Source organism: Hyperolius riggenbachi, chromosome 5 (genome assembly GCF_040937935.1).
Source record: "Hyperolius riggenbachi isolate aHypRig1 chromosome 5, aHypRig1.pri, whole genome shotgun sequence".
Taxonomy (NCBI): Eukaryota; Metazoa; Chordata; class Amphibia; order Anura; family Hyperoliidae; genus Hyperolius; species Hyperolius riggenbachi.
In genome coordinates this window covers 97234682-97262161 of record NC_090650.1, presented here as the reverse complement: position 1 = coordinate 97262161, position 27480 = coordinate 97234682, and the positions used below count along the sequence as shown (strand labels likewise).

General features: G+C 45.5%; 1 protein-coding gene across 6 annotated transcripts in view; it reads left to right on the top strand.

The window, feature by feature from the left end:
• The window catches only part of OSBPL3 (oxysterol binding protein like 3), a 277877-nt gene that overhangs the window by 177409 nt on the left and 72988 nt on the right, over positions 1-27480 (top strand). For 4 of the 6 annotated variants that reach the window (XM_068236035.1, XM_068236039.1, XM_068236036.1 and 1 more), the window contains 3 exons: positions 23045-23141; positions 24468-24571; positions 25837-25866. In XM_068236035.1, coding sequence (XP_068092136.1) covers positions 23045-23141; positions 24468-24571; positions 25837-25866 — 231 coding nt within the window. The remainder of the gene's footprint in view (positions 1-23044; positions 23142-24467; positions 24572-25836; positions 25867-27480) is intronic. The other 2 variants (XM_068236040.1, XM_068236038.1) reach the window with 1 other exon arrangement.

Genomic DNA, 27480 nt, shown 5'->3' with positions numbered 1-27480 from the left:
AGACGACATCTGCACAAAGTCGGATCCAGTACCCTCCATCTCCTCTTGCTCTTCCTCAGTGACGTCAGGTAAGTCAACCTCCTCCCCCCAGCCGCGAACAATACCACGGGAAGGTTGAGCAGCACAAGCCCCTTGCGATGCCTGCTGAGGTTGTTCTCCTGCCGCTGTCCCCTCCTCCTCCTCCTCCTCCTCCTCCTCCTCCCCCAAAGAAACACCTTGCTCATCATCCTCTGAGTCTGACTCGTCTTCTGCACACGACTTCTCTTCTTCCTCCTCCTCCCCCCTCTGTGCTGCCGCAGGTGTTGAGGAAACAGCTGGGTCTGATGAAAATTGGTCCCATGCCTGTTCCTGCCGTAACGGTTCCTGGTCACGCTCATTCACAGCTTCATCCGCCACTCTACGCACAGCACGCTCCAAGAAGTAAGCGTAGGGAATTAAGTCGCTGATGGTGCCCTCACTGCGGCTCACCAGGTTGGTCACCTCCTCAAACGGCCGCATGAGCCTGCATGCATTTTCCATCAGTGTCCAGTTGTCGGGCCAGAACATCACCATCTTCCCAGACTGTTTCATTCTACTGTAGTTGTAGAGGTAGTGGGTCACGGCTTTCTTCTGTTCTAGCAGGCAAATGAGGCGTCTCACCGGCATGTTGTTTTTGCGCTGAATTTCCGCAAAGCGTGCCATGGCTGTGTAAGACCGCCCCAAATGCCCACAGAACTTCCTGGCCTGCTTCAGGACATTCGCTAAGCCAGGGTACTTTGCCACAAATCTTTGAACCACTAGATTCATGATATGTGCCATGCAGGGTATGTGTGTCAGCTTCCCCATATGCAAAGCGGCAAGCAGATTGCTGCCGTTGTCGCACACCACGTTGCCTATCTCCAGGTGGTGCGGGGTCAGCCACTCATCCACCTGTTTCTTAAGAACAGCCAGGAGAGCTGCTCCATTGTGACTCTCCGCTTTGAGACAAGACATGTCTAAGATGGCGTGACACCGTCTTACCTGGCATGCAGCATAGGCCCTGCGGAGCTGGGGCTGTGTAGCTGGAGAGGAGAACTGCCACTCAGCCAAGGAGGAGGAGGACAGCGAAGAGCATGTAGCAGGAGGAGAGTAGGTGGCAGGAGGCCTGCCTGCAAGCCGTGGAGGTGTCACAATTTGGTCCGCTGCGCCCTGCTTGCCATCGTTCACCACCAGGTTCACCCAATGGGCTGTGTAGGTAATGTAGCGGCCCTGCCCGTGCTTGGCAGACCAGGCATCCGTGGTCAGGTGTACCCTTGACCCAACGCTCTTCGCAAGAGATGACACCACTTGCCTCTCAACTTCACGGTGCAGTTGGGGTATGGCCTTTCTCGAAAAATAAGTGCGGCCTGGCATCTTCCACTGCGGTGTTCCGATGGCCACAAATTTACGGAAGGCCTCAGAGTCCACCAGCCGGTATGGTAACAGCTGCCGAGCTAACAGTTCCGCCACGCCAGCTGTCAGACGCCGGGCAAGGGGGTGACTGGCCGAAATTGGCTTCTTCCGCTCAAACATTTCCTTCACGCACACCTGACTGCTGCTGTGGGCAGAGGAGCAGGAACCGCTTAAGGGCAGAGGCGGAGTGGAGGAGGGTGCCTGTGAAGGTGGAAGGGAGAAAGCGGCAGAAGCAGATAATGCACCTGATGGAGGAGGAAGAGGAGAAGGAGGGTGGCTTTGCTTTTGTGTGCTGCTGCTGCTTTTGCTCAGGTGGCCATCCCATTGCTGTTTGTGCCTTTTCTCCAGGTGCCTTCGTAAGGCACTTGTCCCTACGTGAGTGTTGGCCTTTTCACGGCTCAATTTTTGTTGGCAGAGCGAACAGATGGCTTTGGTCCGATCTGAGGCACACACATTAAAAAATTTCCACACCGCTGAGCCACCCTGGGATGTGGGCACTATGGGGACCGTCACCTCAGCAGCTGATGCTGAAGGGCAAGTTGGCTGGCTGTACATAGGTGGCGATACATGGTGCCGGACTCTGCCACCAGCTGTTTCTGACGAAGAGCTGCCCCAGCTTCTTTCAGCAACTTCTCTCCTCCTACTACTCTCTGACTCCCCCTCTGAACTGTCCCCCTCTTCATCTCCTCTATTGGGAACATACAGAGGATCCCTATCATCGTCATCATCGTAATCATCCTGCCCAGCTTCGCTTGCCTCAGACAAATCCAAACATGCACCATCAGTAGGTCCTTCATCCTCCTTACACGTTACATCCATAGTGTTGCCGGGTAACTCAAATATATGAGCTGGTGAAAATTCATCTGGCTGTAACAACAATGGCTGTGCATCAGTGATTTCAACACTAAATAATTCTTGCGAAGTGTCAAATGCAGCGGAAGTGGTGCTAGTAGTAGCGCTGGTGGCTGAGCAAGATGAGGTGTTCTGTGTCGCTAAATACTCAACCACGTCCTGACAATCTTGGGAGGTGATGGGACGTGCCTTCTTCCGAGCACTGTACTGTGGGCCAGGTCCACACGAAATTACATTTACACGACCTCGCGCAGATCTGCCGGGTGGCCTTCCTCTGGCTCTGGCACTACCTCTTCCTCTACCTGTTCTGTCCATATCGGGTATGCACGGAGTGGTATATCACACTGCGTGCACTCACGTAGGTAGGTGGGTTCACTTAACTGCACAGGTATGCGCACTGATGCGGTGGGTTCACTGAACAGAACAGGTATACAGTGGCGGGTTCACAGAACAGGTATGCAGTGGCAGGTTCACTGAACACAACAGGTATGCAGTGGCAGGTTCACTGAACACAACAGGTATGCAGTGGCGGGTTCACTGAACAGGTATACAGTGGCGGGTTCACTAAACAGAACAGGTATACAGTGGCGGGTTCACTAAACAGAACAGGTATACAGTGGCGGGTTCACAGAACAGGTATGCAGTGGCAGGTTCACTGAACACAACAGGTATGCAGTGGCGGGTTCACTAAACAGGTATACAGTGGCGGGTCCACTGAACAGAACAGGTATGCAGTGGCGGGTTCACTAAACAGAACAGGTATACAGTGGCGGGTTCACTAAACAGAACAGGTATACAGTGGCGGGTTCACAGAACAGGTATGCAGTGGCAGGTTCACTGAACACAACAGGTATGCAGTGGCGGGTTCACTGAACACAACAGGTATGCAGTGGCGGGTTCACTGAACAGGTATACAGTGGCGGGTTCACTAAACAGAACAGGTATACAGTGGCGGGTTCACTAAACAGAACAGGTATACAGTGGCGGGTTCACAGAACAGGTATGCAGTGGTGGGTTCACAGCACAGGTATGCAGTGGTGGGTTCAATGAACAGGTATACAGTGGCGGGTCCACTGAACAGAACAGGTATGCAGTGGCGGGTTCACTGAACAGGTATACAGTGGCGGGTCCACTGAACAGAACAGGTATACAGTGGCGGGTTCACAGAACAGGTATGCAGTGGCAGGTTCACTGAACACAACAGGTATGCAGTGGCGGGTTCACTGAACAGGTATACAGTGGCGGGTCCACTGAACAGAACAGGTATGCAGTGGCGGGTTCACTAAACAGAACAGGTATACAGTGGCGGGTTCACTAAACAGAACAGGTATACAGTGGCGGGTTCACAGAACAGGTATGCAGTGGCAGGTTCACTGAACACAACAGGTATGCAGTGGCGGGTTCACTGAACACAACAGGTATGCAGTGGCGGGTTCACTGAACAGGTATACAGTGGCGGGTTCACTAAACAGAACAGGTATACAGTGGCGGGTTCACTAAACAGAACAGGTATACAGTGGCGGGTTCACAGAACAGGTATGCAGTGGTGGGTTCACAGCACAGGTATGCAGTGGTGGGTTCAATGAACAGGTATACAGTGGCGGGTCCACTGAACAGAACAGGTATGCAGTGGCGGGTTCACTGAACAGGTATACAGTGGCGGGTCCACTGAACAGAACAGGTATGCAGTGGCGGGTTCACTGAACAGGTATACAGTGGCGGGTGCACTGTACAGAACAGGTATGCAGTGGCGGGTTCAATGAACAGGTATACAGTGGCGGGTCCACTGAACAGAACAGGTATGCAGTGGCGGGTTCACTAAACAGAACAGGTATACAGTGGCGGGTCCACTGAACAGAACAGGTATACAGTGGCGGGTTCACAGAACAGGTATGCAGTGGCAGGTTCACTGAACACAACAGGTATGCAGTGGCGGGTTCACTGAACAGGTATACAGTGGCGGGTCCACTGAACAGAACAGGTATGCAGTGGCGGGTTCACGAAACAGAACAGGTATGCAGTGGCGGGTTCACGAAACAGAACAGGTATACAGTGGCGGGTTCACTAAACAGAACAGGTATACAGTGGCGGATTCACAGAACAGGTATGCAGTGGTGGGTTCACAGCACAGGTATGCAGTGGTGGGTTCAATGAACAGGTATACAGTGGCGGGTCCACTGAACAGAACAGGTATGCAGTGGCAGGTTCACTGAACAGGTATACAGTGGCGGGTCCACTGAACAGAACAGGTATGCAGTGGCGGGTTCACTGAACAGGTATGCAGTGGCGGGTTCACTGAACAGGTATGCAGTGGCGGGTTCACTGAACAGGTATGCAGTGGTGGGTTCACAGCACAGGTATGCAGTGGTGGGTTCAATGAACAGGTATGCAGTGGCGGGTCCACTGAACAGAACAGGTATGCAGTGGTGGGTTCACAGCACAGGTATGCAGTGGTGGGTTCACAGCACAGGTATGCAGTGGTGGGTTCACAGCACAGGTATGCAGTGGTGGGTTCACAGCACAGGTATGCAGTGGTGGGTTCACAGCACAGGTATGCAGTGGTGGGTTCACAGCACAGGTATGCAGTGGTGGGTTCACAGCACAGGTATGCAGTGGTGGGTTCACAGAACAGGTATGCAGCCAGACAGGAACAAGTTAAGCCTAACTAATCTTTCCCTGAGAGACAGTCTGCAGCAGCTCGCCCTACTCTCACTAACGCAGGCAGCACACGAGTGACCGTAATGGCCGCCGCTGCCTGCCTTATATAAGGGGGGGTGGGGCTCCAGGGGCTAGTGTAGCCTAATTGGCTACACTGGGCCTGCTGACTGTGATGTAGAGGGTCAAAGTTGACCCTCCATGTGCATTATGGGGCGAACCGAACTTCCGCAAAGGTTCGCCTGCGGGACGCGAACGCGAACCACTGAAGTTCGCATGGAACCGTTCGCAGGCGAACCGTTCGGCCCAACTCTAATTGCCATGCATGGATAGTAGTTTTCATAACAGGTGTAATGTCTGGGGAGGAATTCAGACCCCTGAAAGGTAAATTCAAAAGGGCTTCAAATGAACCCATTATAGCTGCTTCTATCACTACTGCTGGATTAAATTCATTTCTCGAGAACCACCATCTTATAGTGACCAATATCGATGCCAACAAGTAGTAGAGAAAGTTAGGCATAGCTAGGCCACCCTCCGATGTGGGTAGTTCCAACGTTTTAAATGACATACGGGGGAGTTTATTTGACCAAATGAAAGGAATTAAAATTCTGTTTGTTTCGGTAAAGTATTTTTTGGGCATCCAAAACTGGGAATTACGGAAGATATATGTGAACTTGGGAAGTAGCATCATTTTAACCGCGTTAACTCTTCCTACCAGCCCTTGCCATGTATGGCATTTATCTTTAACCTTTTTAATTATTGGAATAAAATTGTTAGTTAGGAAGGTTTTAATGTCTTTCTGTATTATTACACATGTACACCCAAGTACACCCAAGTAAGTAAATGTAGTGCGCAAAAGGTGGATCAGCGCATCACCAGGCCGCCTCCGAATGGCCTCCAATCAGAGGTGCGCTGAGCCCCCCCAGAAACTACAAACGCACCTTGAACCCAAACAGAAGCTCTGCATATACACCAAAAGCATGGCTGTTAAGTGGGAGCAGCTGACCAAAAACGAAATAAATTAGTACATAGCAAGGAAATGAACAGCGCTACTTAAAAACAGGCAAGTGCCTACCTGCAAAAGAGTGCAAGCCCCACTTGTGGAGTCGAATACACACCGAGCATACACATGACCTGTCTACCACTGAAGGAGGATGTTAGTTTCCTGTAACAGCTTGCATGCAACCTGGGGGGGCTCAGCACACCTCTGATTGGAGGCCATTCGGAGGCAGCCTGGTGTTGCGCTGATCCACCTTTTGCGCAATTTTCAATTTTCGAATTTATTTGATTAGCCGCACCCAGGCTATGCATATACATAGGTTAGGATTTAGTTAGTGTTAGGCCCCTCCCATGGAGGATCGACTTCTTCGCAGTGGGAGGGACGAGTACTTAATAGGTTGCATGCAAGCTGTTACAGGAAACTAACATCCTCCTTCAGTGGTAGACAGGTCATGTGTATGCTCGGTGTGTATTCGACCCCACAAGTGGGGCTTGCACTCTTTTGCAGGTAGGCACTTGCCTGTTTTTAAGTAGCGCTGTTCATTTCCTTGCTAAGTAAATGTAGTGGACCATTTTAATACTTCACCAGGTCTATCTCCAGTTGGGGAGTTGTTATCTAGTGGTAAAAGAATGGACTTTGCTTGCTTTATTTATTTTCAGCCCTGACCAGTGACCAAAATGGTCGACCGTATCTAAGGCTGTAGAGAGAGAAGGACCTGAATTCGTAAGATATGAGTATATCATCCGCATAGAGCAAAACTTTTTCTTCCAGCCTCCCCAGTTTAAGTCCCGAGATTCTAGTGGAGTGTCTAATCAAAATTGCCAATGGCTCAATAGCCAAGGCAAGTAAACTCGACGAGAGGGAACACCCGTGTCAAGTACCCCTAGTCAGAGGAAAAGCCTGTGAGATCTTGCCATTAATACGAAGTTTGGCAGTAGGATTTTTAAATAAAAGTTGTACCATTTTAATAAAGGAATCACCAATACCAAATTTGGTCATTACCCCCTAAAAATATCTCCACTCCACCGAATCAAAGGCCTTCTCATTGTCTAATGAGGCCACAACTCGATCCTTCAGTATTTTTATAATTAAACATTAGAAAGCATATTACAGCCCTTTTCATGCAAAGTGGTCATGCCTGTGGTAGAAATTCCTGCTTTTTTCAAACTCCTACGGTCACTGCTGAACATCTTTCACCAGACAATCCTAAAGGGACCCTTAGGTGCGAGACATATGGAGGCTGACCTATTTATTTCCTTTTACACATTGCCTGGCTGCCCTGCTAAACCTCTGCCTCTAATACTTTTAGCCTGCAGATCAGATGTTTCTGACAGAAATCTGACAAGATTAGCTGCATGGTTGTACCAGGTGTGTGATTTATGCTGGGAATACACAATGAGTTTTTTTTGTCAGATAGATGGCTCGATAGATAATTTCGGAGAGGTGCGATCTGATTTCAATCGTTTTTCTAAGCGATTTTCTCATAGAAGTGAATGGAAATCGATCGGAAAAACAATCCGAAAATCGATCGAAAGGTACATCTGCCCCCCAAAAAACTCCATGTGTATTCCCAGCATCAGACACTTCTGACCAGAAAGATGACCAGGACTGCCAGGCAACTGGGATTGTTTATAAGGAAATGGATATGGCAGTCTCAATAGGTTTCTCACCTTGGGTTAAATTTTAAATATGCTCAAGTGTCACTTGATCAGAGCCTGTTGCTCTAAAACTTACCAAACACACAAATGGAGAAACTCACTCCCAAACAGTTCTCTGCTGCTTTATAAAGCCTGCAGGCTGCTTATAAGCCAATGAGAAGTGCACACATATAATACACCTAGCTTGCAGTGATTAATCAAGCAGAAGCTGAGCAAGTCAGCCAGTCAGTTGGAGAGGGCTTCAGTTGCATATAGACAATGGCTATATGACCAGCAGGGGGCACCAGCGTGCAGGATATGCCCTCTCATCTGCCCCCCTCCTAACTAAACTGCATGGGATACTACAATAAAATTAAAAACAATGGTGCATGAGCCAGCCTGGGGCCCCGGGAACTCTCACTGCCCGGGGCCCCAGAACCAGCATCTAACACCATATGTGAGCGCAGCCAAACCCTTGGAGCTGCCACCCCCAAGGCCTGTCTCCTACTGCTCTAAAACTTACCAAACACACAAATGGAGAAACTCACTCCCAAACAGTTCTCTGCTGCTTTATAAAGCCTGCAGGCTGCTTATAAGCCAATGAGAAGTGCACACATATAATACACCTAGCTTGCAGTGATTAATCAAGCAGAAGCTGAGCAAGTCAGCCAGTCAGTTGGAGAGGGCTTCAGTTGCATATAGACAATGGCTATATGACCAGCAGGGGGCACCAGCGTGCAGGATATGCCCTCTCATCTGCCCCCCTCCTAACTAAACTGCATGGGATACTACAATAAAATTAAAAACAATGGTGCATGAGCCAGCCTGGGGCCCCGGGAACTCTCACTGCCCGGGGCCCCAGAACCAGCATCTAACACCATATGTGAGCGCAGCCAAACCCTTGGAGCTGCCACCCCCAAGGCCTGTCTCCTACTGCTCTAAAACTTACCAAACACACAAATGGAGAAACTCACTCCCAAACAGTTCTCTGCTGCTTTATAAAGCCTGCAGGCTGCTTATAAGCCAATGAGAAGTGCACACATATAATACACCTAGCTTGCAGTGATTAATCAAGCAGAAGCTGAGCAAGTCAGCCAGTCAGTTGGAGAGGGCTTCAGTTGCATATAGACAATGGCTATATGACCAGCAGGGGGCACCAGCGTGCAGGATATGCCCTCTCATCTGCCCCCCTCCTAACTAAACTGCATGGGATACTACAATAAAATTAAAAACAATGGTGCATGAGCCAGCCTGGGGCCCCGGGAACTCTCACTGCCCGGGGCCCCAGAACCAGCATCTAACACCATATGTGAGCGCAGCCAAACCCTTGGAGCTGCCACCCCCAAGGCCTGTCTCCTACTGCTCTAAAACTTACCAAACACACAAATGGAGAAACTCACTCCCAAACAGTTCTCTGCTGCTTTATAAAGCCTGCAGGCTGCTTATAAGCCAATGAGAAGTGCACACATATAATACACCTAGCTTGCAGTGATTAATCAAGCAGAAGCTGAGCAAGTCAGCCAGTCAGTTGGAGAGGGCTTCAGTTGCATATAGACAATGGCTATATGACCAGCAGGGGGCACCAGCGTGCAGGATATGCCCTCTCATCTGCCCCCCTCCTAACTAAACTGCATGGGATACTACAATAAAATTAAAAACAATGGTGCATGAGCCAGCCTGGGGCCCCGGGAACTCTCACTGCCCGGGGCCCCAGAACCAGCATCTAACACCATATGTGAGCGCAGCCAAACCCTTGGAGCTGCCACCCCCAAGGCCTGTCTCCTACTGCTCTAAAACTTACCAAACACACAAATGGAGAAACTCACTCCCAAACAGTTCTCTGCTGCTTTATAAAGCCTGCAGGCTGCTTATAGGCCAATGAGAAGTGCACACATATAATACACCTAGCTTGCAGTGATTAATCAAGCAGAAGCTGAGCAAGTCAGCCAGTCAGTTGGAGAGGGCTTCAGTTGCATATAGACAATGGCTATATGACCAGCAGGGGGCACCAGCGTGCAGGATATGCCCTCTCATCTGCCCCCCTCCTAACTAAACTGCATGGGATACTACAATAAAATTAAAAACAATGGTGCATGAGCCAGCCTGGGGCCCCGGGAACTCACTGCCCGGGGCCCCAGAACCAGCATCTAACACCATATGTGAGCGCAGCCAAACCCTTGGAGCTGCCACCCCCAAGGCCTGTCTCCTACTGCTCTAAAACTTACCAAACACACAAATGGAGAAACTCACTCCCAAACAGTTCTCTGCTGCTTTATAAAGCCTGCAGGCTTTATAAAGCAGCAGAGAACTGTTTGGGAGTGAGTTTCTCCATTTGTGTGTTTGGTAAGTTTTAGAGCAGTAGGAGACAGGCCTTGGGGGTGGCAGCTCCAAGGGTTTGGCTGCGCTCACATATGGTGTTAGATGCTGGTTCTGGGGCCCCGGGCAGTGAGAGTTCCCGGGGCCCCAGGCTGGCTCATGCACCATTGTTTTTAAATTTTATTGTAGTATCCCATGCAGTTTAGTTAGGAGGGGGGCAGATGAGAGGGCATATCCTGCACGCTGGTGCCCCCTGCTGGTCATATAGCCATTGTCTATATGCAACTGAAGCCCTCTCCAACTGACTGGCTGACTTGCTCAGCTTCTGCTTGATTAATCACTGCAAGCTAGGTGTATTATATGTGTGCACTTCTCATTGGCTTATAAGCAGCCTGCAGGCTTTATAAAGCAGCAGAGAACGGTTTGGGAGTGAGTTTCTCCATTTGTGTGTTTGGTAAGTTTTAGAGCAGTAGGAGACAGGCCTTGGGGGTGGCAGCTCCAAGGGTTTGGCTGCGCTCACATATGGTGTTAGATGCTGGTTCTGGGGCCCCGGGCAGTGAGAGTTCCCGGGGCCCCAGGCTGGCTCATGCACCATTGTTTTTAATTTTATTGTAGTATCCCATGCAGTTTAGTTAGGAGGGGGGCAGATGAGAGGGAGGGCATATCCTGCACGCTGGTGCCCCCTGCTGGTCATATAGCCATTGTCTATATGCAACTGAAGCCCTCTCCAACTGACTGGCTGACTTGCTCAGCTTCTGCTTGATTAATCACTGCAAGCTAGGTGTATTATATGTGTGCACTTCTCATTGGCTTATAAGCAGCCTGCAGGCTTTATAAAGCAGCAGAGAACTGTTTGGGAGTGAGTTTCTCCATTTGTGTGTTTGGTAAGTTTTAGAGCAGTAGGAGACAGGCCTTGGGGGTGGCAGCTCCAAGGGTTTGGCTGCGCTCACATATGGTGTTAGATGCTGGTTCTGGGGCCCCGGGCAGTGAGAGTTCCCGGGGCCCCAGGCTGGCTCATGCACCATTGTTTTTAATTTCAGAGCCTGTTGCTCAACGTGGATTACCAGATCAGTTGGATAATAAATAATTAAAAACCTCAGCTCAGACCATTATTACCGTATATACTTGAATACAAGTCGACCTTGTGTATAAGTAGAATCCAATATTTAAAGCTCTTAAGCTCGATTTTTTATTGACTCAAGAATAAGTCTACCCAGCAAAGTTAATGGCTGCACTTGGGGCTCAGGAGGGGTAATGACTGCACTGCATACAGTATTGCAGCCATTAACCCCTCCTGTCCCTTAAGTGCAGCCAATACCTCCTCCAGACCCCCAAGTGCTGTAATTATTCACTACCTTCTGTGCAGCCCAGTATTTCCCCCCTGCCTCTTTCCTTGTTAATTGTTGTGGCCAGGACTTTTAGACCTGTGTTTTCTTGGCATTTCCTTTCCTCAAAGTATCACTTGCCACAGGGTAAATTGCAGCAAATGGGAATGTCACTATTAGTACACACATAACCCATTGTGCTCAGTGTTGCCAGTGACTCGTGTATAAGTCGACCCCTATACTTTTATGAAGTGAATTAGACCTACATTTCTAGTCTTATACTCCAGTATATACATTAATTTGAAAAAAATGTTATAAACAATATAAAGTTTCTCCACCTGAGAGAATGCTACAGCTCCTTCTGGTGGAGAAACGTTATATTGTTTATAATTAAGCGTTAGGGGTAGAGATGAGCGTAATGACCTAATTACGATTTTGCGAAATTTCGCGTAATTTGTGTAATTACGATTATGGCCGTAAGTACATAATCGTAATGAAGAAGGATTTCGCGAAATTTCGCGTAAGCGTAATTTTCGCGTAATTTTCGCATTACAGTCGTATCATGCCGTAATTTCGCATTAAACGCTACCGTAATTTCGCGTTAAACCGTAACGCTCCGTATAATATAAAAAAGCCGCCGACTTTAAGGGTTAATAGCAAAGCCCCCTTAAATGCTAAGAGCCTCAAATTTGGAGAATATATTAAGGAGATCAGGAGGAATAAGAGGAAAAAAATTTTTTTCGAAAAGACCTTATAGTTTTTGAGAAAATCGATGTTAAAGTTTCAAAGTAAAAATGTAAACATTTAAAAACCCGCCGACTTTAACGGTTAATAGCAAAGCCTGCTTAAAGTTTAGGAACACCAAATTCCCAGGGTATATTAAGGGGATCAGTGGGAATAAGAGGAAAAAAATTTTTTATAGTTTTTGAGAAAATCGATTTTTAAGTTTCAAGGGCGAAAATGTCTTTTAAATGCGGAAAATGTCAGTTTTTTTTGCACAGGTAACAATAGTGTATTATTTTCATAGATTCCCCCAAGTGGGAAGAGTTTTACTTACTTCGTTCTGAGTGTGGGAAATATAAAAAAAAACCGACGTGGGGTCCCCCCTCCCAGACCTCTTTAACCCCTTGTCCCCCATGCAGGCTGGGATAGCCAGAATGCGGAGCACCGGCCGCGTGGGGCTCCGCACCCTGACTATACCAGCCCGCATGGTCCATGGATTGGGGGGTCTCGGAAGGGGAGGGGCAGCCAAGCTTTCCCCTCCCCCTCCGAGCCCTTGTCCAATCCAAGGACAAGGGGCTCTTCTCCACCTCCGATGGGCGGTGGAGGTGGAGGCCGCGATTTCCTGGGTGGGGGGTTCATGGTGGAATCTGGGAGTCCCCTTTAAAAAGGGGTCCCCCAGATGCCCACCCCCCTCCCAGGAGAAATGAGTATAGAGGTACTTGTAGTACCCCTTACCCATTTCCTTTAAGAGTTAAAAGTAAATAAACACACAAATACATAGAAAAAGTATTTTAATTGAACAAAAAACATAACCACGAAAAAAGTCCTTTAATATTCTTAATTAACCATTAATACTTACCTGTCCCTTTAAATAAATGATCCCACGCAATATCCTCGGAAATGTTCTATCAGTTACAATGTAACAAAGTTATTATGTAACAACTTTGTTACATTGTAACTACGCCGCACCCGACGCCGCTCAGCCGCCGCATACGCGTCCGTGCAGGACGCTAAGTCCCCGCAGCTCCCGCTGTCCACCCCGCCCACATCTGTCACCCACATGTCACCCACATGTGGGTGACATGTGGGTGACATGCGGGAGAGGCGGGGAGGGCAGCGGAGCCGGCGGGGACTTAGCGTCCTGCACGGACCCGACAGAGCTCTGAGCTATATAGCTCAGAGCTCTGAGAAGCATCTTTGTATTTGGGCTCCAAGGAGCCCCATTGGTCCTTAGCAGACCAATGGGGTTCCTTCAAATCAGAAGGAACCCCATTGGTCTGCTAAGGACCAATGGGGCTCCTTGGAGCCCAAATACAAAGATGCTTTCGAGAGCTCTGAGCTATAGCTCAGAGCTCTGTCGGGTCCTGCAGCGCAGACGCGGCGGCGGCGGTGAGTGACGTCGGGTGCGGCGTAGTTACAATGTAACAAAGTTGTTATATTGTAATAACTTTGTTACATTGTAACTGATAGAACATTTCCGAGGATATTGCGTGGGATCATTTATTTAAAGGGACAGGTAAGTATTAATGGTTAATTAAGAATATTAAAGGACTTTTTTCGTGGTTATGTTTTTTGTTCAATTAAAATACTTTTTCTATGTGTATGTGTGTTTATTTACTTTTAACTCTTAAAGGAAATGGGTAAGGGGTACTACAAGTACCTCTATACTCATTTCTCCTGGGAGGGGGGTGGGCATCTGGGGGCCCCTTTTTTAAAGGGGACTCCCAGATTCCACCATGAACCCCCCACCCAGGAAATCGCGGCCTCCACCTCCACCGCCCATCGGAGGTGGAGAAGAGCCCCTTGTCCTTGGATTGGACAAGGGCTCGGAGGGGGAGGGGAAAGCTTGGCTGCCCCTCCCCTTCCGAGACCCCCCAATCCATGGACCATGCGGGCTGGTATAGTCAGGGTGCGGAGCCCCACGCGGCCGGTGCTCCGCATTCTGGCTATCCCAGCCTGCATGGGGGACAAGGGGTTAAAGAGGTCTGGGAGGGGGGACCCCACGTCGTTTTTTTTTTATATTTCCCACACTCAGAACGAAGTAAGTAAAACTCTTCCCACTTGGGGGAATCTATGAAAATAATACACTATTGTTACCTGTGCAAAAAAAACTGACATTTTCCGCATTTAAAAGACATTTTTGCCCTTGAAACTTAAAAGTCGATTTTCTCAAAAACTATAAGGTGTTTTTGAAAAAAAAAATTTTTCCTCTTATTCCCACTGATCCCCTTAATATACCCTAGGAATTTGGTGTTCCTAAACTTTAAGCAGGCTTTGCTATTAACCGTTAAAATCGGCGGGTTTTTAAATGTATACATTTTTACTTTGAAACTTTAACATCGATTTTCTCAAAAACTATAAGGTCTTTTTGAAAAAAAAATTTTTCCTCTTATTCCTCCTGATCTCCTTAATATATTCTCCAAATTTGAGGCTCTTAGCATTTAAGGGGGCTTTGCTATTAACCCTTAAAGTCGGCGGCTTTTTTATATTATACGGAGCGTTACGGTTTAACGCGAAATTACGGTAGCGTTTAATGCGAAATTACGGCATGAACGAAACGCGAAATTTCACGTTGAAAATTACGCTTACGGTATTTTCAATTACGATTTTAATGGCAATTTCGCTACGCTAATTTCGCATCGTAATCGCAAATTTCGCATGCGTAATTATAGTAATGCGAAATTACGAAAATTTCAGCTCAACTCTAGTTAGGGGACATTTGTATACATGCTAGATTTTTATCCAAAAATATCAAGAAGGATTCTGAATAATATGCAGCTTTAACTCATTTACACTTTTAAGACCTGTTTCCCAAAATGTACACCAGCATATGGTCGAGTGACAGCTTTATAGAAGTGAATGTACCGACATGACTGCTTTACTTGTTGCCTAGCAGCATGTATTGTCCCACAGAGAGAGCAGTGGGGGAAGACATAGGAGACATAGTTTGCACCTTCATCAGGGACACAGTTATAGCTGCCTGAACAAAGGAAGACTCTGATATTGGGGTGGCCCATGCAGACAGTACGCCATCTCCCAAAATGATCACTAACAATCTTTTTGGGTGACAAAAATCTATTGGCTGTACTCAGAGCTTTAGCTAGCCTGCTGGCAAATTGTCAGGTGTTAACGCAAATAAAAGTTAGGAAAATAGTTGGTTTTGACTGAAGTGATAATTCCTATTCAATCTGTCCATTTTGTAGCTCTGTTTAGAAATCATTAATTTTCATTAATTTCCCTGGGTAACACCTCCACCTTTTCCAGTTTCTTGCAGGTTTTATGTATCAGGCATTTCATTTCCACAGCGATAGCCTTAATAGAGATTTATTACTGCCACCATCCTGATATCGCGCTTAAGGAATACAAACATCACCAAGATGGTTGTTTTTTAAGCTTTCTGTATTTCATTACATTTTTCTGAGACTATTGATTCTAAATAATTATTTTTTGCTTTGCACTGCTGCGTTTCCTATTTAGACTCTTAATCATTTAGCCTCTTGTCCTATAGAAACGTGGACAGATGTGTTTCGTGGACCCTGCATGAACGTTCAAGGACCCCCCGATTGCTTCTGAATTATCTTAACCCTTATGCAGCCAATTTATTTAGAGGATTGCAAGTGCTCGAGGCCAATTTATTTTAGCACTTTTTTTTTTTATTTCTTACTTGTTACATTTCCTTGCTTTTAATTAGTACTGCTGTAATGTGCATTTGTGGCCACTTGTCACTAGGGGGCTGTGTGAGAAAATTATTGTGTTAACACCTGCATTGAAGAATAAAACAATTCTGCATTAATTGATGGTGTGCTAACTGACCTGGGACTTTCACTGAAATATTGATTGTGTATTGTTTTGGTAAAGCCATTATTTTTCAGATTGACATGACAGGTGGGTGGACACACCCATCACATGATCAGCGTTCCTTATAGCATTGTGTTGCACTGGCCAGTAGAAAGCTAGTAGTGGCAGCAGTCAGTTCGGCATTTAATCAATTGTCTGATGACGTCTGATCAAATACCAGTGGGTGTATGGTGGTACCTGTGTAACGATCAATATCAGACATCAATTTATTTTTACCAGGTATGAATGTGTCTATGGAGCTTAAAAGACATCTGAGATGAGAGGGATATGGAGGCTGACATTTATTTTCTTGAATCAATAATAATTGCCTGGCTGTCCTGCTGAGCATCTTGCCTTAAGGTGGCCATATAATCTAGCGATTTGGCGGGAGATCGACCATCCGATTCAATAATCATTATTATGGAATAAAAATCGGTGCCACAACAAGCATGCCCGATCAATGATTCAACTGATTTTGGGCTGAAATTGGTGGAATGTTTTGATTGGACATGCTGGAAAATATCCAACCGACATGCCAGCTCGAGTGTGTGGTGGTAATGTTGTGCAAAATCGCGACTGACGAACGTGATGGAACCACCCTGCCACTTTCCCCCAAATGTTATATGTGCCTGTGCATTAAAATTATTTACCTGTCCGCTGTACCTCCATATTGGTGCGCCACATGGCTGTACAGCAAGTGGGGTGCGTGTGTGACCTCCGCTTACTGAAAGGACCATAAAGGGCAGCTAAAGTTACTTCCTTGCCTAGGGCTCCATTTAATCTCAGTCCTTATCTGGTCCAGGTTTGAGTGGGTGTGGTTAGAAAGGAACACATGCACTGGACACACATGTCCATCCAGCAGTGCTCAATTTCCATCCAGCAGCATATCATCTTCTGCCCTCTTGTTCCATGGTATCTCCTTGTTCATGCAAAGAAATCCTCTAAATTACTTATTCTGCAGATAGTAGTGGAGAGTACATTCTGTTTTCTGATAAGGCTGCTAAGGGAGCTCTATCTGTTTTCTGGAGGCAGAGTGTCTGTTGTGCGTCTGTTGCTCCTTTGCCCCCACGCTGAACTATATTCTTATGTTGTGTATGATACCCTGCTGTGCAGCTGCTTTTATTACTGATTGATTACACTATGAGACAGTCCCTGTACACAGGCAGTGATAGATGCGTGTTTGGCATTAGCTCAGCCAGTGCCGTGTCTGCTCTGCAAATAGCATTCAGTGCCAGCATACAGCTGTGAATAGGGCAGCGGTAATAGCAGGTTTGACATGAATAGAAATTCATTGCTGTTTTCATGCTGGAGAAAGTTATCCAAAACTTTCGTTAGCATTCATTTGCTGCTGGCAATTCACGTTGTTTTTAGGATCTGTGCTGAAAATCTCACGTATACTCTCCTACTGATGCTCCGTGCAAGATTTATTTTATATTTGATACAGTGCGTCAAAATTATTGAGACTTGCTCTGTTGGCTATAATCTGTAGAAAGGGCATGTGTTAAAGTGAACCTGAGGTAAAAATAAACCGATGAGATAAACAATTGAATCTGTCTTCCTCTTCCTGGAAATGACCCTTTTTAGACATCTCATGGTTTTATTTTGTGTATAAACATTTACAAATCAGATTTAATGTTTTATTGTCTCTGCTCAATTGCAGTGTCTAAAGCAGCCTTTCTCAACTCCTACAAAATTTTTCAGGTCTCGGGGAACCCCTGCATAAATTCACGCCACTTTTATGAGTTAGTGTCATGACACAATAGTACCAGTGTCATATTACATACACAGCAATCACTACCCCATGTTACAAATGCAGCAATCGCACCCAAATGTTAAATGTAACAATTACTCCACATATGATGTGCAGCAATCACCCCACATAAGAATGGCAATGATTACCCTAAAGTGCCAAATTACCCCAAAAATGAAATGCAACAATTACCCCACATCACACGAATCACCTCACATTAGAATAGCAACCATTACCCCACAGTGCAGAAATCTCCCCAAATATGAAGTGCAACAACTACCCCACAGTGTAGCAATCACCTCACATGAGAAAAGCAACAATTACCCCATAGTACATCAATCACCCCACATTAGAATGGCAACAATTACCCCACAGTGCAGCAATCTCCCCACATAAGAATAGCAACAATTACCCCACAGTTTAGCAATTCCCCCATATAAAATTGGAAACAATTACCCCACAGTGCAGCAATCACCTCATATAAGAATGCCAACAGTCCCCCTCTCCCCCCCCCCACACACACATCACACACACACACACACACACACACACACACACACACACACACACACACACACACACACACACACACACACACACACACACACACACACACACACACACACACACACACACACACACACACACACACACACACACACACACACACACACACACACACACACACACACACACACACACACCACCACCACCACCACCACCACCACCACCACCACCACACACACACACACCACCACCTTCACCACACACACACACACACCACCACCTTCACCACACACACACACACACACACACACACACACACACACACACCAGCATTGGTGGCAGTGAAATTTGAATGGGCACATGTCATGTGTCAAGTGAAGTGTCAGCTATGTCACTAAGAACCCCAATGAGTGCAGCATTCCAGAACCAACCCCTGCATGACTCCCTGTGCACAAAGCAAGTTGTGGGTGGGTAGGTAGGCCTGGCTGGAAGTGAGAACTGGCTGCAATTGAATGCACAGCACAGCACATGCATCTCCCCCTCAAAAAATATACGGTGCTCAGTGCCTAGTGATTAGGGGAGAAGGGGGAACATACTCACCGTATGTAGCTGCCTCTATCTTGTTTTCTTCCTCTCCTCCGTGCTGCTTTGCTCATCTTGTACTGGCCATCACTACCGCTCAGGCTCATCTCCTTCACACTTGCCGCACACTGGCTAGCTCTCCGCCTCCTGTTTGAAGCATGATGGGCACTTAAGCAGCCCAATAGGAGAGCTGGGAGATGTGTCGCAGATTAGATAAATCCGCTGGACGCACCAATAGAAAATGGGGAAGCAGGACTATTTTGTCCTGCAAATGTGGCAAAAATGCTGTGGAACCCCTGAAGGGATCTCAGGGAACCCCGGTTGAGAATAGCTAATCTAAAGCATCCCAAAGGGAAAATACATTAACTATTGGCCATTATATCTATGCATTGCAGTCAAAAGCCCAGTTTTCTGCTTAGCAAAGTTTTTTTTTTTTTTTTTTTTTTATAGCTGTCATTTATCAATGGGGGATGCTATACCCCAACTGGAGAAACACTGTCAGATACATAGCTGGATATTAACTCTTTCAGGCAGGGGAAAAAAAGAAAAAGAGCACAGCACAGGTGTTTGTGTTCTTGCCACTGTGCATACTGATGTCTATCTCATCACATTTCATCTCTGGTATACTTTAAGGTTTGAATTATTCCAGTGATCACCATCAATCCGAAATGGGTTTAGGTACTTTTGGCTTATCAGTGGTGGCATATCTTCTTTTCTGTTAAAAGTAGGAAATCTCAGTACCTGGAGTCATACTACGTGTGAGTAAAAGGACCATAGTCAAAGTAAATAGCAGCCAAGTTCGCTGATTGCAAGTTGGGGCTTTAAAGTGTACCTGAAGTAAATGTAAAACTGAGAATGGCTGCATGTAGCTGGCTAACCTGTACTCACATTCTGCCTAATGACTTTTTCTCTTCAAAAGAATGGTAGAGAAGTCCCTCCAGGTCAGAGGTCACAAACTTAATCACGTAAGGTGCCAAAATCTAAAACGTAGTCTGTCATGGGCCTCAATCTTTTATTAAGATTCAACATTTTTTTAGACCATCTAAAGCTAAGTGGTGTAACTATAGCGACCGTGGTGGGGGGGTAGGGGGGAGTCTGCTCCCCCCCACTTCTGTAGCGTAGCACTGTGGATGAGTTTAACATTTACCTTCTCCAGTGCGGTGTTGAGTCTCCTCTGATCTTTGTTACAGCCACACGCTCTAACCTGCATACCTCTGTCTCTAAATGCATGTCACATGATCGGGAGAAGATGGTATGGAAGCACAGAGTGTGTGACTGCAAGGAGGAACAAAATAGACTCGGTGCACAACTAGAGCAGGTAGATATGACGCGGCTCCTCTGCAATATTCTGCTATGTGGGGAGATGGTGATGGAAATTTGAAGCTCTTAAGGGCTACATAAAATGGCAAGGAGGGCTACTTTTGGCCTGAGGGCCTTGAGTTTGACAGCTGTGCCCTAGGTAAACCAAGCTGACAGAGCAGTTGCCTGGAGCTGAGCCTTAGTGCAGTGCCAGCCTCTTCTCCTCTTGAGACTTCAACTCTCAACTGAAATGATCGCAGAAAATGAAAGCTACTCAGGATAGGTGCCTAATGAAATGGTCTGCTTTAAGTGACAACCGAAGTGAGAATAATATGAAGACTGCCATATTTGTTTCCTTTTAAACAATGCCAGTTGCCTGGTAGCCCTGCTGATCTATTTGTCTGCTGTAGTTTCTGTATAACACCAGAAACAAGCATGCGGCTAATCTTGACAGCTCTGACAATGTCAGAAACACCTGAAGTGCCTAAGCTTGTTCAGGATCTATGGCTAAAAGTTTTAGAGGCAGAGGATCAGCAGGATAGCCAGGCAACTGGTAGTCCTTAAAGGGTACCTGAGATGATGCAAATAAAAGAAAAATGTACATACCTGCAGCTTCCATAAGCTTTTTCAGACTGACTGGTCCCTCTTCCCAGGCCACCTGGATCCTCCAGTAGGAAGCCCAGTAATTCCAGACAGAACACACACCTGATTTAAATATTTAAACACAGATTAGCCTTGAAAGAGGAAAAAATAAATAAAACATAACTTTGAATGAAAGATCAAAGATAAATACGTAGTGGCGCTGCTAACACTAGTTTGGTGATAGAACAGTGGAAGGTGATACAAATTAATGGTAATATCCTCAGCTTACATTGCAAGGGGTAAATTCACTCCTCTAACTGCACTGATACATACAACCCCCCCCCCCCCCCCCCCCCCCACACACACACACACATTAACAACCCGACATGTTTCGGTCCCTCTATAAATGGAGACCTTCCTCAGGGGAACAAAAAGTGCTAAACGTACAAGGTGCTAAGTAGTACAGTGCATTAAAAGCCGACATTGTAATTTATCACAAGTAACCGTATGATAGCATGTTGGCCTAAGCATCCATCAGTTGGTGCAGTCCAGCCGCCTGTGCTGCCCTGTTGGGCCCCTGCGGCAAGGAGCATTTTGCAACTGCGCAGTAGTACTGTGCAGGTGCAGAACTCTCCCGGTGACAAGAGCTTGACGAGGTGAGTGCGCGGCAGGGCTGCACATGCGCAGTGCATACTAGCGTAATTACCAAGCCAAATTGTGAAGGATCCAGGCAGCGCAGGACGATGGAGAGGTAGCCTCCATATCCCTCTTGCTGCAGTTATCCTTTAAAGGATACCCGAAGTGACGTGACCTGATGAGATAGACGTGTATGTACAGTGCCTAGCACACAAATAACTATGCTGTGTTCCTTTTTTTTTCTCTGCCTGAAAAAGTTAAATATCAGGTATATAAGTGGCTGACTCAGTCCTGACTCAGACAGAAAGTGACTACAGTGTGACCCTGACTGATAAGAAATTCCCCTTTTTATCTCTTGTTTGCTTTCAGAAGCCATTTTCTACTAGGAAAGTGTTTTATAGTTTGAATTTCTTATTAGTGAGGGTCACACTGTAGTCACTTTCTGTTTGAGTCAGGACTGAGTGCTTTTTTTAAGCACATTACATCAAAGATGGATCAACCTATAGCAGTTTTTCCACTTTAATTTTGAGTGTGACTTCAAATCCAGACCTCCATGGGTTGATAAATTTGATTTCCATTGATAATTTGTGTGCAGTTTTGTTGTCAGTACATTCAACTATGTAAAGAATGAAGTATTTAATATCAGGGCCGGAGCTACCATAGGAAAAAATGGGCAATTGCTCCAGGGCCCCAGAGCCTGTAGGGGCCCCCAAGTTGTCCCTCCCCCATCTTAACTGTTGCTCCCCAGGGACTCTACAGAGTCTGTTAAGTTGGGAGGTGATTGGGGGAGGGTCAGCAGCCAGCTCAGGGGCTCAGGAGGGAGATTTGGCTGCAACAAAGGACCTCTAATGACGCTTTTAGGTCGGGGGTGTCTGTTGGGGGGCCCCCAGGCTGATCTTGCCCTAGGGCCCAATTGTTATTTGAACCGGCCATGTTTAATATGAATATTTCATTCATTCATTCAGATCTAGGATGTCTTATTTGTCTGTTCCCTTTAATTTTTTGCACAGTGTACTTTCCTTAAAACAATTTTTATATTTGTAATAGTATCCGCAAAATGATTTTGAACACCAGCTCTCAGATGTTGCTGCATTACTTGTATACGTCTGGGATTGGATTCCTTTACAAAGCATGCCTCCCTTTACTTATTTTAATTTCATAATCTGCTTGAATCATAAATAAATCATAGCTAAAATGGCTCTAAACATCCATAACTACATATTATAATGGCAATAGATAGTGTACCTTCCATCCAAATTGAACTAGACTAACTGCAATGTATTAATAGATATAAAGGACTACGTAAGGAGAGCTAAGCTAAGTTATGAAAAATGTATTCAGCCGCAGGGTTTAAAGGACCCTGTATTTTCTGATTATTTCCTCCATATAATCACTTCCTTCATCATTTTTCTACGAGGTTTTTGATCTCTTTGTAGAAGCATCACACTCTTCACTAGTGGGTTGGAGGAATTTGGTGGGGGGAGGGGTTTCATGTTAATGCTGCTGCTAACAGTTACAGGCGTTCTGCAGTCTTGTGACAAGCAGAGCAGGAAGAGAAGAGATACACATAGCAATGCAAAGATGCAAGTTACATTACACAGAAAGAATACTGTGTGTGTCAGAGAAAAGAAAATGGCTTTTCCTTTTTTGAATGACCCTCATAGTTTTCATAATAAACTTTCTTAGCTATCCTTGAGTAGTCCTATACCAATTAACACATTTTTTTAGTTGGCTTATCTGTTTTATTTATGTTGCAATGTGTTAAGAATTTCTAGATCTACAACAGTAATCATATGATTGTTTTATTTTTTATCTTTATTCTCATCCTGTAGCTTGCACAGTGAAGCAAGTTACACATCCAAGTGGGCACATCAAGTGTAATAAATCTGAAAGCATTTTCTAACAACTCTTTTTTTTTCACTTACTACCACAGGAAGCTCGTTTCAGCCGGCAGAATTCGCTGAAGCTGGCAGGCGGCCGAGTCCCATCCTGGCTCCAGTCTAACGATGATATGGATAAATGTGCTAAAGGTACAGTGTGGCTGGATGTGGCGCCTAAGATTTAAAGTGCTATGAATTTTTAATATGGAATTGTGGTTTAGTTATTATTCACAATGTTGGAGTAGTAGAATACATTCTAGTTACTTATATTGAATATCCGTTTATGTTAGCAGTTCACTTGCAAAGGCTTTCAAAAGGAAAGTGGGAAGAATAGCAGAGTTTCTCCATATTCGGGATAGGAAAGATTTGGCATTTTTTGGACTTCAAATGTTCTGATAAAGCAGTTAGATAATAGCTGTGTACTTAAAAGGAAAACAAGGTGTGAGACCTATTGAAGCTGCCATATTTATTTCCTTTTAAATAAAGCCAGTTGCCTGGCAGCTCTGCTGATCTTTCTCATGAATAGGCTCTAAGCAACACACCTGAAACAAGCATGCAGCTAATCTTCTTAGATTTGTCATAGACATCTGATCTGCATAAGATATAGGTAAAGAGATGCCCATATGTGATAAAATATGTCAAAACCAAATAAAATGAAAAAAGAGTGAGATGGGTTACGTCAAGGAAGACAAATTCATGTGTTAGATGATTTTTATTTTTTTTATTTTTTTTATCAGTATGCACTGGCAACACGTTTTAATGGGTAAGTGCCCACTTCTGCAGGCCAAATAAAAGTGACAACTAATGCGATTAGCCACAAGTCAGGCGCCTCGCCAAGAGAGTACCTTTACTGGATACTGAACTTAAAGTATACCGTAGATGGAAATGGAAAGAAAAAATGTTTGGGGCTTCCTCCAGCCCCCTCCAGGCTTATTGCTCCCTTTCTGTCCTCCTCCGCTGCCTGGTTTGCCCACAACTGGCCCTGGAAAATCTTCCAGTTAGAGCCAGTTGGCACAGTCACTCCTGTCGCCAGGAGTGTTCTTTACCTGTGCAGTGGTACTGCGCAGGCTCAGAATGCTCCCTGCAGATGGAGCGCGTGCGCGGCCTGGAGGCGCATATGCAGTTGGCCCTGGACTGGAGGACTTTCTGGGGCCAATTGCAGAAGAACCAGAAGGAGGAAGTCGAGGGAGCGATAAGCCTGGAGGGGGCTGGAGGAAGCCCCAAGTATGTATATATTTTTTCTTTCCATTCCCATCTCAGGTTCTTTTTATCCGTTACAAGAACTTTAGTAATGGTAGTTGTGGTTAGTAATGGTACTTGTTATATTTATATTATGATAGTTTTCAGACATAATAAATTGTGATCAAGAAAAGCTCTCCACTAGGAATTTATTCATATTTTTGTGGCTATTGGAGTTCCTTATTTGGTCAGGGCGAGTTTTTACTTACCACAGTTTGTTGTCTTTTGATTCAACAGATCTTTCACAGTGTCACGAATATTTGGTGGAAATGAGCCAGCTGCTGCAAAACATGGAGGTTCTTCATAGGACGTACTCTGCCCCTGCAATAAATGCCATCCAGGTATTCCAGCATTGATAGATTGTACTACAACATTTTGCCTGAGTGGGGGTTTTGCATAAGTATATAATAGTTTAAAGTGACCCTCTATGGGGAGGGAAGTGGAAATTGCCATATTTATTTCCTTATATAGAACGTATTGGAGGCAGAGGATCTTCAGCACAGTTGGGTAATCGGCTTTAAGCCCCTGGCCCAGAACAACTATGCAGAACAGGTACTCTTAGTAAATATTGATCACACTAACTATATGCTTAATTTAAGATGTGTGATTTGGACAATACTAAAGTCCAAATGATCTGCAGGACATCCAGGCAAATGGTATTGTTTAAATAGAAATACATATGGCAGCTTCCATGTCCCTCTCTCTACATGGACACTTTAAGGCAAACCTGAGGCATTTTTAAAATTAAAATTTGAATACTTGTCTAAGAAGAGGGGAGCCTCTGGATCCTCCAAAGGGTTTTCCATGTCCTTCTCAAGACCACCACCGCTGCTCGGGAACGTCTGAAAGTTTGCCGCTGCGCTCACCTGTGCAAGTATGTTCGAGCCTGCGCAGTTGCACAAAGTCACTCATGGACAAGAGGCTTTGGCTTACGCACAAAACAGCCACGTTCGTATTACACGGGGAACACGGTCACAAGAATGTCCAACCAGCTCTTATCGGATATGTTCATAGGGTCCGTGCTTGGTAATGGTGGGGGCGTGGTGGACACTGGAATCTTATTATTGGATTATCCAGAGACTTCCCTCTACCTATGTAAATATCTAATTTTTTTTTTTTAAACTGCCTCGGGTTCACTTTAAAGCCCTAATCGGTAATGGGACCAAGGATCCCTTCACATACGCTTGATGGTACAAGTCGGTGCTTATTATCTAGAGAGTAGAGAGGGCCAATGGGATGCATAAAGTTCAGAGTTGATGCAGAATCATGGATATACCATTGACCATCTCTACTAGGTAGCAGATCTTACTACTGAGTACACAGCCACCCCATAACCTCCTCCCTGTTCAGCTTAAAATGTAATACTTTGTGGCCATTGCAGCTACAGCAGTTTCTTATAATTAGGTCACTGTATTTGCAGCACAGGCCACAAAAACGTACCCTTTTGCCAGCAGGAAGGGGGGGGGGGGCAGGTAAGGTAATCTTTGCTCACCGGAAACTATTGACTTGTGCCCTTACCCTAATTACCTTATTTGGGAGTAGTTGATTAGGAGGAGGAGATCTGAACTACTTTCTTTCCAGTAAAATTGCTTTATCATCTCAACAGGAAATACAAATACAGGATGCAGCAAGCCAGGTAATTTTAATACTTTTTATTGCAAAAAATACGCATATGCAATACACAAAGCATTGTGTATTGCTAATTAATGCATATTGACTATCAAATGCATTAAAAAGGCTGAACTAGAGCATTCATGTAATTCATTTTGTGTGGGCTTGATCTGCACATATCATCTTTTAATAAGTTTACCGTAGTTGCTTTTTGTATTAGTACAGTGTGTTATACCAGTTTTATCTAAATCACAATGGGTACTTTAATCTTTATTTTTTAACATCTTTCAAACAGTTTTTCTAATGACTCAACCATGATGGGTGCTATTTAGTCAAGCCCAACTCTTTACCCATGGACCACAGCATGCCACGCCCCTCTACTGCATCTTGAAGCTTGTCCAAACTCCATGTTTGTTGCTTCCATGAAACTATCTAGCCATCTCATTCACTGCCGTCCTCTCCTCTTCTTGCCCTCGACCATTCCCACCATCAGGGTCTTCTCCAACGCATCCTGCCTTCTCATTCTGCGTCCAAAGTATTTCAGATTCAGCTTTAGCATTGCTCTTGCCAGTGAACAGTCAGGGTTGATTTCTTTAAGGATTGACTGGCTGGATCTTCTTGCAGTCCTAGGGACTCTCAGAAGTCTTCTCCAACACCACAATTCGAAGGCATAGAATTCAGCTCTCAGCATTCCTTATGATCCAGCTCTCTCAACCATGCAACACTACTGGCTTTGACTATATGAACGTTTGTTGACATGGTGATGTCTATGCTTTTTATTATATTGGCCTTATTTGGGTAGTTGGCTAAATAGGTCAGTAAAATCCCACATTTGGTATTTTACACTTTTCTTTTTTTTCCCCCAAATTCGCTAACCTTTCCCCCATGCCGTAGAAGCTTGGTAATTAACCGAAAAAACATGCTTCAATTCAACCAAGCCCTGCTTGGTAAGTCACTTACCAGCTGTGGAGCAGGTCAGGCAGAAAGCTGGGAGTCTGTGTTCATGAGTCAGGGTTTTCTGTCCAGTGCATCCCCAGCATTACTTTTGATGTGCTGCAGCCATCTGGGGAAGGTCTTCTGTAAAAGAGTATAAAGATATTCACATCTAAAGGTATGCAGAAAAGCCTTTTAAAAAAAGTCTTCTCTGCTCTGCCAGACTAAAGTCCTGCCTTCCAGGGTATTGGACCAAATCAGGTGTGAAACAGGGCTGTGTGGCTCTCCCTATTGGCTGTCTGCTACATCTGCCAATATGTTACCGCATGGAGACTGTGAGTTATCAGCTGGTCAGAGCTTAGAGGAAAATAATGAACATTTTTGATTTACCAAATGCTTCAAAGGGATACAAGCAGCTTTCTTTTTTTGCAGCTGGTTTCTAATAGCTGTAGGAGCTGCCAATTCCCCCTCCCTTTCCTCTGCCTTTATTTATCCATGAAAAGGTGTGAATGTAATCAAGTGTGACTCTGTAAACCTTTAGAAGTACAGTGTCCTTTTGTTTGCTTATTGCTACTGCTAATTACCGCACTCCTTATCTGCCTGCTCTTTCCTCTTTTTGAGGAACGGCAGGCCTGCGAAATAGGGCAATAACATTTAAATGTAAAAAGAAGAGGTAGAATAGAAGTGTTTTTTGTTTTTTTTTTAG